The sequence below is a fragment of the Typopeltis vanoorti genome, chromosome 21 (assembly GCF_054136105.1).
Source record: "Typopeltis vanoorti isolate ZY-2024b chromosome 21, IOZ_Tvanoo_1.0, whole genome shotgun sequence".
Classification (NCBI taxonomy): domain Eukaryota; kingdom Metazoa; phylum Arthropoda; class Arachnida; order Uropygi; family Thelyphonidae; genus Typopeltis; species Typopeltis vanoorti.
Window position 1 is genome coordinate 25,611,990 of NC_143569.1, and position 12,706 is coordinate 25,624,695.

The window sequence follows — 12,706 nt, forward strand, 5'->3', positions numbered from 1 at the left end:
AAAGTTACAAGAACATTAGATGAGGGAAAGGCATATACTGCAATTTTCTTAGACTTGGCGAAGGCATTTGACAGGGTGCCACATGATAAGCTGATATTTAAGTTGCAGCACATGGGTCTGGATGTCAGATTGGTCAACTGGATTCAGGATTGGCTGTCTGATAGGTATCAGAGAGTTGTGTATGGTGGAGCAGTTTCCAGGAGGCAGAGGGTTACAAGTGGGGTCCCACAGGGACCAGTACTAGGACCTATATTGTTTAACCTTAATATCAATGACATAGCCAGTGGATTGCAGGGGGTTATTCAGTTGTTTGCGGATGATGCAAAGCTGGGAAGGATTATTAGTAATAGTGCAGATGTGGTAGCCCTGCAAGAGGATTTAAATAAGCCAAATAGATGGGCAAATGAATGGGGGTGTCAGTTTAATGCAGCAAAATGTAAGGTCTTGAGGTTTGGGAAACATCGATGGGATGCTGTATACTCTATGGGAGGAGTTATACTGGAGGAAGTAGGGGAGACAAGAGATCTGGGGTTGATGATTGATAGAAACCTGAAGTTTAGGAGACATATTGCAAAGGTGGTGAAGGTAACACAGAGGATTGCTGCTATTATGAGAAGGACACTGACCTGCAGAGATAAGAGGGTTATCATTCCGTTGTATAAGTCTCTGATCAGACCACACTTGGACTATTGTTCTCAGATTTGGTCCCCAGGATTTGAAGGGGATAAATTAACTGTGGAAAGGATACAAAGACGGATGACAAAGATGGTTTCAGGACTGTACAAGGATAGTTATGAGGATCGGCTGAGAGAATGTGGACTGCAGAGTTTGGTGGATAGAAGAAGGAGAGGTGATATGATTGAGACTTTTAAACTGTTGAGAGGTGGTTACAGGGTTGACACTGGGGAGTTCTTTCGCTTGGTTGATCAGCGGGAAGGAGTGATGACAAGAGGCCATCCCTGGAAGTTACGAAAGGAAACTGTGAGCAAAAGGGTAAGGAGTGGTTTCTTTGTGTGGAAGGTGGTTGAGCTGTGGAATGCATTGCCTGATGGAGTGGTGGGAGCGAGAACGGTCAGTGAGTTTAAAGATTGGTATGATAAACTTTGTGTTTCTCGGGGGGGGGGGGACCTCCCCTCGATGAGTCTTGACAGACTTTATGTCTTAGGAAGGACCTCCCTCGATGAGTCTTTTGACTCCTTGGAGGCCTGAATAATAATAATAATAATAATAATAATAAGGACCTGGGAGGTGGCTAAAGGTGTGGAATTTTCAATTAAGACAGGGTATATGTGGAATTACCGTGCTGGCAAGTATGACAAGCTTAGGAGATTGCTTGGTTCAGTGCCATGGCATGTAAATCTGCAAGGGCTGGATGTCGATAGAGCATGGGAAGTGGTCAAAGAGCATTTACAGGAGGTTATGGCTGATTGTATACCTAGGGTCCGAACAGTAAAACAAGTAGGGGTTAAATGGATGAATAACACCATTAAGCTTGAGCTGCAAAAAAAAAAAAAAAAAAAAAAAGAAACAACTGTGGAAGGAATTTATAGAGAAAGGTGACCTGCAAGCACACGAACGGTATAAAGTGCAGGCTAGAAGGGTAACAAGTGTGGTAAGAAAAGCAAAAGCGGATTATGAAAGGAAACTAGCTATGCAAGCTAAAGAAAATCCTAAACAGTTCTTTAAATATGCTGCAAGCAAAAAAAAAAAAAAAAAACTGTATGTGGCAGAATAATTTTAGGGAATGCTTATGGTAAGGAGGTCGCCGAATCAGTTGATATAGTGGAATTACTGAGTGAGCACTTTACAAGAGTATATCATCCAGGTGGTGACACTGAAAGAATGAAGGAACCATTAGTTTATATGGGAATTGTGATGAATGAAGTGGAGGTGAATAGTCTATTACAGAACCTTAATATGGATACATCTGTGGGATTGGATGGTATACCAGCACGGGTCATACGTGAAGCGGCTAAAGAATTATCAGTGCCCTTGATCATGTTGTTTAATCTGAGTCTCGGGTCTGGTTTAGTCCCGAAGGTGTGAAAAGAGGGGAAAATAGTTCCACTGCATAAAGGAGGATCCAAGACTACGGTTGCAAATTACCGACTGATCAGCATATCAGGAGTCATTGTCAAGGTCTTGGAGAAAGTAGTCATGGGAAAAATATAGGCATTGATTGATGAAAATGAGATACTGTTCAGGGGACAGCATGGCTTTGTGAAGGGTAACTTGCTCAAGTTTTATAACACAGTGACGGCTGAACTGGATAAGGGTAATGGGTTTACAGTGATATTGCTGGACCTGGCTAAGGCCTTTGACAGGATATCACATGGAATTCTAATCCGTAAACTGCAACATATGGGAATGGATATAGGGTTGGTGAGATGGATAGGTGGGTGGTTGATGGAGAGATATCAGAGAGTAGTTTATTCAGGAGTAGAATCCAAAAGACGACCTGTGACTAGTGGTGTGCCGCAGCATTCTGTTCTCGGACCACTTCTGTTTAATTTGTTCATTAACGATACAGGGAAGGATCTAAGAGGAACGGTTCATTTGTTCACTGATGATGCAAAGTTAGGTAGGGCAATAGTGAATGCAGAAGATGTCAAAATCTTGCAGGATGATTTGGATAGATTGGAGTTTTGGGCTAAGGAGAATGAATGTCAATTTAATGTGACAAAATGTAAGGTTATGCATTTTGGGGTGAAAAGATTAGCAGCAGTATACCACATTGGTGGAACTGTATTCCAGGAGATTGATGAGGCCAGACTTGGGAGTGTTGGTGGATACGGAGTTGAAGTTTAGGGGGCACATTGCAAAAGTGGCTAAATCAGCTCATCAAATCACTTGGTTGCTGAAAAATACTTTGACGAGCAGAGACAAGCAAGTTATTGTTCCTCTGTACCGAGCCTTGATAAGACCTCATCTTGACTACTATGCCAGATTTGGTCACCTAGGTTCCTTCTTGATGGGGAGGAGGTGGAGAGGATCCAGATGCAAGTGACCAAGATGATAGCAGGTCTATGGAATGAACCGTATGAGAACAGGTTGAAGATTTGTAGGTTGCAGAAATTGGCTGATAGGCAGAAAAGGGGAGATACGATTGAGACATTCAAATTGCTAAAGAGTTTCTATAGGATTAATTCAGAGGATATTTTTGAGATCAGGACTGGTGGTGGAAGAACTAGGGGGACATCTATGGAAGCTGGGCAAGAGTGTGGTTAGCAAGGGTGTTAGAGCTGGGTTCTTTACTTTTAGAGTGGTAAATGAGTGGAATAAGTTGCCAGAGTCTGTTGTGGGTGCTATGACAGTGAATGAGTTCAAGGCAAGGTATGATAGATACTGTGAGAATGTCGAATAGTTGTGTGGACATGATGTTTAGGGCTTCCCTCGATGAGTCTAAGGACTCCCTGGAGTCGCATGCAATAATAGTAATAATCCCGAAATGGTATACATGATAATACAGTGGTAATCTAATGCGATTCACTTTGATTTAAATATATATCTACCCTATAATATAAATGATAAGACTTTTTTCTTAACGTTTTTGTGTCACACTTTTTTGTCAAGTTATTTGAAATGTTTTGAAACTCAGGGGCTACCAAGTGTCGAGTCTTCAAAATTTGAGTCATCAGCATTCAAAGAGAACTAACCTACTCGCGGGATGGGGGCCGTAGGCGTCAGTGCCCCCTAGTATATATATAGTATTTTCCGGTGTATAAGACGCACTTTTTTACCTTAAAAATTCATCTTAAAAATGGGGTGAATTTTATATAATGAAGGTAAAGATTGTTTCCTCTTTTCAAAGTCATACGCACTCCCTTTTATGTTCCAAGATCTTTGTAGGCGGTTAATGGTGCAATCAAACTGATGCGTGACCTTCACATGACTTCTAGCATGTCATTGGCTAAGAACGGAGAGTCCCTATTCAAGTTTCATAATATCTTATCCGAGTAATCAATTACCGATGTTTATCAGTATTGAGTTGATGTGTTGAGATATTTTGTGTTCAGTTTGATATTTCCCCGTAGATTTTAGTGATGGAAAAAAACAGGCGACATTCATATACTTCAAGTTACAAATTGCAGGTTGTAAAATAGCGGAAGAACACGGGAATAGAGAAGCTGAAAGACATTTTGGACCTCCGCCTACAGAAAAAATTATTAGAACTTGGAGTGGTCAGAAGGAGATGTTGTACAATTTGCGTAATGAAAAGTGCGGAACGTGGAAAAATTGCGAAGTGGCCAGAACTAGGGACCGAAGTTTTGAAATGGGTGCAAGAAAATCGGCAAAATGGCATTGCCATTTCAACAAAAATGATTTGTACACATGCAGTCAAAGTAGCCTGTGAGCGTAACATTGAAGATTTTAAAGCTGGTGCGTCATGGTGTTACTGTTTCATGAAACACAGTGGACTTTGTATTTGTACAAAAACAAAAATCAGTCAAAAAATGCCAAAAGAATATGAAGACAAAATTATTTCTTTTCATAAATATGTGATTCAACATCGAAAAAATTACAATTTTGAAATGGGACAGATAGCCAATATGGATGAAACGCCCCTAACCTTTGATGTTCCCTCAAATAGAACTGTAGCTGAGAAAGGTGAGAAAAGCATTACAATCAAAAGAAATGGACATGAAAAAACACACTACACTGTAGTTCTTGCATGTTGTGCTCATGGTACGAGGCTGCCGCCAATGATAATTTTTAAACAGAAGACTCTGCCTAAAGAAAAAATAAGAACAGGACTGATTGTACATGTGCATGAAAAAGGTTGGATAGAATAAAGTGGTATGAAAGTGTGGATAGATAAAGTATGGAAAAGAAGGAATGGCACATTACTAAAGAAGAAAGCTCTTCTTGTATTTGATCAGTTCCGGGCTCATCTGAAGGATTCAATCAAACAAAAATTCCAAGAGTGTAATATTGAATTGGCTGTCATACCAGGAGGACTTACATCACAACTGCAGCCACTTGATGTATCTTTAAACAAACCCTTAAAGTCTCTATGAGCAAAGAGTGGAACAAGTGGATGATGAATGCCAGTGTACATCAGCTAACACCAAAGGGCTCTGAAATGGCCATCAATCTCTCAAGTGTGCGAGTGGGTTAAGACATCTTGGTCGAAAATGAATGAACAAACTATTGTTAAATCTTTCTTGAAATGTGGAATTAGCAACGCCCTTGATGGAAGTGAAGATCATTTCTTATATGAAGATGATGAACAACAACAAAGAGAAGAAATTAATGATGATAGAGAAGAATCAGATGACAGTGACTTGGGTTTTGCAGGTTTCTGAAAGGTCAGTTTACTATTAAAAATTACCTATTATTTTATCCATTTTTTTTAAAATCATACTTTAAAGTTTAGGTTTTTTCCAGAAAATTGTATTAAATTTCTTGGGTGCATCTTATACATAGCAGCGTCTTATACACCGGAAAATAGGTATATATATTTTAATTAGTTTATTATTTAATGATTTGTCAATGAAGTTCTAATATTTATCATCTTTAATCTGACCTATGTGCAGTCATATTATTGCCTTTCAAAACATGCATTTTCCCCATTATTTTTACTACAAATGTAATTTTAATTTCACTTCAGTTGTAATTCTAATTTATTTGCTTCCATTCCATTTAAATAGCTACACCACCTCAGATTAACCATAGAACTAGAGAGATGTGCAATACATTCTCTCCAAGTCAATCCAGCAAACTTCTTGTGGGTTGGCTATTTCCACACTCCAGGTTCTGGCAAAGCTAAGGATTTCTGGAGTAAAAGCATACCTTTTCTAGATAGAGGAAATGCCAATGTGAGCGGTGACCTGGAGGTACCTGATGATGGACCATGGCTTACTTTATGTAATATACATCTGTTATGTTTTTTATATAGTGATCACTACTCTTTTTTTCTCTCCGGTGCTATTAGAATATTTGAAAGCTAGTGGTGAATCTTTTCTATTTTACTATGTTTCTGTCCCATGCAAAGAGAATCTGCCTTTTCATATAGGGTTCAGTTCTATCTGCGGTTTCAGGTATCTGCAGGGAGTCTTGGAATTTATCACCCTGCAGATAGGGGGGGGGACTACTGTACCTTGAAGAAAAGGCAGATTCTCTTTGCATGGGACAGAAACATAGTAAAATAGAAAAGATACACCAAGAAGGCATCTTTAATTTGGGGACCCACTTTGCTGAGAGCTTCTGCATGTTCAGATGTCAGTGGACAATGACCCTAACTCATTCCCTGGATATCTCCAGGGTCTTTGCAATGTTTTGGGTGGAAATTGTCTATCATCAAGGATCATGGCATGCACTGCATCAATGTTTTCAGGTGTGATAGCCAGAAACAGATGTCTCAAGGTCTTCCTGACCTTGGGACATCTGTTGTCTCAGGATGCCCAGTGTTCAACTTTGCCACCCATCTGGCAACTGGTGGATATGCTGGGACACAGTCCCCTAAAGTCTCACACAAAGTTAGGTGAATCTCAGTTGCAGACTTTTCTTGCAGCATGAAAAAATTTATGACTGCCTACACCCCTGTCTTCGAATTTCTTCAAAACCTGGCATATATCTCATTAGGTATATATATCTCTTCTTATATATCCTAAAAGAAAAAAAAATCATTACAATTTGATGAAACATGAAGCTTAAAGAGTTTTAAGATGTTTTCTTTCTTTATGGTTACATGAGTTGCTTTAATATAATTTTTGTTGTACGTGTTCATCAGAACTTTTCAGCACCCTCTCTCTCTCTGCAGTCATATAGTGCTTGTTGAGTGGGCTTCACATGATGTACTGATTAAATGGAGTTACTGTAACAATTATAATAATCAAATACTCAAAACCCTTCATGTATCCTGTGAGAAGATGCTAAGAAATTGCCCATCAATTTAAAAAATAATAAATTAGAGAAATACCGAGAAAAAAGAAAAATGCAAAAAAGTGAAGCACTATGTAAAACTAGCTAAACAAAAGTCATGGGAAGACTTCGGTGAGAGTATGAAAAATAAATATCAGGAAGGTGGCAAAATATTTTACAGGCTATTTGAAAAAGCTTAGAAATAGAGGAAAGAGTACAGTAAAGGAATCAGAGATGAACAAGGTGACATGAAAATTGAAGATAAGAATATCCTAGATGTCTGGATAATTACTTTGAAAGAATGTTAAATAAAACAAGCAGTGACAGAATAATGGTAGAAAACTTTCAAGAGGCATGCAAAGAGGAGTACTTATAAATACTTGAGAGAGAAAAAGTTGTCAAAACACTTGAAATGTGGAAAGGCAGCTAGAGTAGATGATATTCGATCAGAAATGCTTAAGCTCTACTCCAATGATTGGAGTAGAGTCCCATAGTACCCATCTATAAAAAAAGGAATAAAGAGCAATGTGAGAATTACAGAGGAATATCTCTATTAAGTGTTCCTCCTGGTAAAATTTATGCAAAAATTAATGCAAAAATAAATTATCAAGATCAGATTTTCAGTTTAAGACAGTTAAGCAATCATGAGAATATGACAATGATCTGTACTTAAATTTTGTAGATCTGAAAAAGGAATACGACAAGGTGCTCAGAGAAAAGCTTTTCAAAACACTTCAATTACATTGGGTGAATAAAACATTATACAGAGCAATACATAGTCTATATTTAAGTTGGCAGTTAGAAATGAAGGAAATACAGGAAGATGGTTTGATGCAAAGTCAGGATTAAGACAAGGATGCACATCATCTCTACTCGTATTCATCATCTATATGGATCACTATGGGTACTATGAGAGACTCCAATCATTGGGAATTCAACCTTCTGTCTAGGCCCTCTGAATTATGCAGTGTAGCCACTGGAAAACTTTTAAATCTTCATATTTAAGCATTTCTGGTCCAATATCATCCACTCCAGCTGCCTTTCCACATTTCAAGTTTTTGACGGCTTTTTCTACCTCATGTATTAATATGCATTTCTCTTTGCATTCCTCTTGAAAATCTCCTAGTATGGTTCTATCACTGCTTGGTTCATTTAACAGCCTTTCAAAGTAATTACTCCAGACATCTAGGATATCCTTATCTTCAGTTTTCATGTCGCCTTTTCATATCATCTTTAATTCATTTAACAGTACTCTTTCCTCCATTTATAAACTTCAATAGCTCAGAACATTTTGCCACCTTCCTGATATTAATTTTCCATACTCTTACCAGTCTTCCCATGAATTTTGTTTAGCTACTTTTAAACATAGCTCAACACTCTTACATTTTTCTCTGTATTCTTTCAGGGCACCTGCTGACTCATTTGCTAGAAACTTTTGGTATGCTTTCTTCTTTTATGACTACTTCTTATGTCGACCACAGTGTTCTTATTTTTCTATCCTTGCATACAACTTCACCACATACCTTCCTAGCTGAATTGGTGTCTTTTTCAGAGTTTGCCACTGAGATTTCAAGGTTTGGTTCTTGTTTTCAATTTGTTTCATTTTTTCTTCAATAATGGTTGCATAGGTAAAAAGCTGCTCAACTTTAATTATTTTAAAAACTTTCTTCCATAAGTTATTTTTGATGTGGTATCCATTTTTATCCTGCTTAGTACTAAGTAATGGTCACTTCCAATTTCAAATCCTCTGTACACTCTTTTTTCTTGAACGAGCATGAAGATATCAATGCTATCAACAATGACATAATAAATGAGGCTTTTCTTAATTCTTGTCTTTTCTCCATGTGAATTTGTCACATCTTTATGTTGAAAGATGGTATTAGTAATGACTAGTCAGTGTACTGAACAGTAGTCCAGCAAATACCTATCATTATTATTAGCTTTACCCTTTTCTTCAAATTTTTCTAAAATGTTCCTATTTGCCTGGTTAGATTCATTTCCTGCTCTGCTGTTCAGGTCTCCGACAAGGACAACTTTTTCCATTTTCTTTATGTCAGCTGCCTGTTCTAATGACCCAAAAAACTACTTCACTTCTTCCTTAGAAGAACCTTCTTTGGGACCATAGGCACAATAAATTTCATTGTCTATTTCTCCATTTTGAAGTTTGCCCATATAACTCTACTTGAAACTGCTTTCTAATCAAGAAGTTTATCTTTGTGTTCAGTATTGAATACTGTCGCTACTCCTTCCTTTCCTTGATCATTATTGCTTGAAAATAGCATCCTATACTTATTACTAAATAATATCTCACCTGTTTTTGTCTTCTTTGTCTCAGTAATGCCAATTATGTCTACGTGGTTCTTTTCCAATTCTTCTGCAAGTTTGATTTCCTCCTCCCTTATATTGAGGTTCCTATCTTCAGTTCTTCTGATGTTGGGTTTATTCTTCTTCTTCTAGATGTTGAGTTGGAGCTTGTTCCAATAGCTGACTCTTCACTATTCGTCCTGGTTCCCTGATGAAAACAGCAGAGGTCTTGTTTAACATGGTAATGCCCCAGCTGACATGAAATCTAATCATGTTGTACCTTCATATGCATTTGCTTTTTTTAAGCCAACAAAAAGTACAATTTGGTCAGTTAAGCTCAAATTGCTAGCCCATCTTCGTTCGCTGTACCCAGTAGCTACCTATTAACAGGATGCACCACATGAAGGTAAGGATTGGACATTAGGTCAGAAGCTCCAGTCAGTTTTCTGCATTCCTGAAAGGTGATGTGAAAGTCTCCTCCATGATCCCTAATAATAAATATTTTTATGTGAATCCCACTTGCAAAGGATTACAAATTTATATTTCATTAGTAATAGTTAAATGGGCAGAATAAATGTTAAATAATCCAGAAACTCTACTCATGGAATTTTTCAAGCTACTTCGTGTCTCCAATAAATAAGTTGGGTTTGTAGTGTGAGTAATGAAATTCATGTATCACTTAAAAATTAGCCTTCATTAAATTTTCCAATACTAGTCTCATTAAAAAATAAGAGCACAGGATAACCCATAATATAGTCAGGTATTTGATGCAGCATAACTTATTAAAGATTAATGCCAAGATACCTAACAGTGATTCATGTTTTTCCTCAGTGTTGCTAAAGATGAAAATTTATCTTCTTTCAAGATGATGGTATATCATACTAACGAATCTGAAACACAAGTGACAATTTAGTGCAACAAACATTAAAGTGATAAAAAACAAACAGTGATAAAAAACACTGACCAGGCATGCAGTCAGGAATACATATCCATACTTGAAGTAGAAAAAGCCATCAAAGGCTTGAAATGTGGAAAGGCAGCAGGAGTAGATGATATTCGACCAGAAATGCTGAAGTATGGTGGTATAAGAGTCTTACAGTGGCTGCACTGCATAGTTCAGAAAGCCTGGACAGAGGGACGAATTCCCGATGATTGGAGTAGAGCTCTCATAGTACCCATATATAAAAAGGGAAATAAAACTGAATGTGAGAATTACAGAGGTATTTCCCTACTGAGTGTTCCTGGCAAGATCTATGCAAGTATACTTGAGAAACGGTTGAGAAGAATTGTGGAAGAAAAGCTTGGTGAAGAACAAGCTGGATTCAGGCCAAATAGAGGCTGTCAGGATCAGATCTTCACTTTACGACAAATAGTCGAGAAAGCATGGGAATATAACAAAGATCTGTATTTAAGTTTTGTCGATTTAGAAAAGGCATATGACAAGGTGCCAAGAGAGAAGCTATTCAATACGCTGCAGTTATATGGTGTCAATGGGGCATTATATCAAGCAATACTTAGTCTTTATTTGAGTTGTGAGTCAGCAGTTAGAATTGAAGGAAGTACAGGAAGATGGTTTAATGTTAAATCTGGTGTGAGACAAGGATGTACATTATCCCCTCTGTTATTCATTATCTATATGGATCACATTATGAAGGAATGTGGTATTAAACCTGATATCAAAATTGGAGATGTTAATGTCAGCTCTTTGCTTTATGCGGATGATGTTATACTTCTAAATAAATCCGCTACAAGTCTGCAAGATTCTCTGACTAAATTGAATAGCTGTTGTAATAGATATGGTATGAAGGTCAGCAATAAAAAGACAAAGACAATGAAAATAGGCAGAATCATTGAAAATGTCAACTGTGTTGTGAATGGAGAACCTGTGGAACAAGTAAAACATTTCAGCTACTTAGGCACAATTTTTACTGAAGATGGTAAACTAAATATAGAAATAGACAACAGAATCAGCAAAGCTGGTATCGTGGGAAGTCAATTGAATAAATTCATATGGAATAAGAAAGAAATTAGTCGGAACACTAAATTAGCTGTATACAAGACTGTGTTCAAACCAATTTTAACTTATGGATCTGAGAGCTGGGTCAGAAGTAAAACACTTGACCAAAGGCTAGAGACTGCAGATATGAGAGTCCTGAGAAAGATTAGAGGCGTGAACAGATGGCATCAATGGCAATATCATATTAAAAATGAGGATATTAGGAAAGAACTTGACATTGTCAGCATCCAGGAATGCGTTAGCAGAGCTAATCTGAGATGGTATGGTCACTTAAATAGAATGGGAGAGGAAAGATTAGCAAAACAAGTGTTCTCTGCCAGGTTGGCAGGAAAACGACCCAGAGGAAGACCAAGATATAGGTGGATTGATACGGTACAAAGTGCCTTAGACGATAGAAATATAAGATCTGATAATGTTGGAGTCTTGACAAGTAACAGACTGATTTGGAGGAAAATTGTAGATAGGAAGTTAGTAATGATGTAATTTTTTCATGTAGTACTGTCATATCCTGTACACCCCTTGAGGGTACATGGCAGGAATTTGATGATGATGATGATGATGATGAACATTAAAGTAGGTTGCCTGATACTTGCATGCAGATACCATTTTAAACTGTTGAAAATATATCTGAGTGCATCTATAGTAGTGTCAGCACGAACAACATGCACCGATTAGAAAGAAATGGGTTCATATTCATCTAGAATGTGATGAATATTTATAAGATTTTTTAAATGAACATGAGTCAGCTAATTTCATATGGACACACAAGGATTTTCTGCTCCTAGCATCTTAGGTTTTTACTTCTTTAAAGTTTAAAAGTAACTTACAAGCAAAACACACACAACAGATAAGATGACCCCATCTATCATAATTTACATTTATATGCCAAGTTATTTCATTCTACAGGCCCTTCTTGACTTATACTGATGAGTGTAACTATTAAACACAAAACAACTATGCAAAATATTTTATTTCTTTTGAATAATATAGTTCAATGTTACTTAAGAGCCATGATTTACACAGAGAAATTGTACATTACCTCCTTTGTACACTGAGAAAATGCTGCTGGATATCTCCTAAGTCGCATCTTTGCTACTTCCACTGATTTCATTTTTAAGACTAGTAAATTTATATGCATTAAATAAGGTTAGATTATAAATGTATAATTTAATTATAAAATAAAGTTGGAAATATTTGAAATAATGTAAACCTTTTAAATAAAGAAAAGAGAAAGAAAATTTATGAAAATATCATAATATAGTATACAGTAATGTACTATTTACATGACCACATTAGGAAGGAAATTTTCTGTTCTGATAATTGAAGGGTTGTATAAGCTGAAGTACAATTACATGGTGCTGTATTAGAGGTCGTTTGACATGCAAGGGTCATTATTTTGAAGGTTAGATAAACAGTAGACCTGTAATTTCAGCATAGCAGTTCCTGGAAGCATGTATTTAGGATTACGCTCCTCTTCAGGTTCAATGGAATGAAAACAGCACAAATAACTAATTAAACATC

General features: G+C 37.1%; 1 protein-coding gene across 8 annotated transcripts in view; it reads right to left on the reverse strand.

Annotated features, from left to right (window-relative positions):
- LOC150094682 (NADH dehydrogenase [ubiquinone] 1 alpha subcomplex assembly factor 8-like) overlaps nucleotides 1-12,706 on the reverse strand; it is a 49,396-nt gene that overhangs the window by 22,182 nt on the left and 14,508 nt on the right. For all 8 annotated transcript variants that reach the window (XM_090411037.1, XM_090411033.1, XM_090411034.1 and 5 more), the window contains one exon: nucleotides 12,225-12,304. In XM_090411037.1, the coding sequence (XP_090267163.1) occupies nucleotides 12,225-12,296 (72 nt within the window). In that variant the 5' untranslated portion in view covers nucleotides 12,297-12,304. The remainder of the gene's footprint in view (nucleotides 1-12,224; nucleotides 12,305-12,706) is intronic.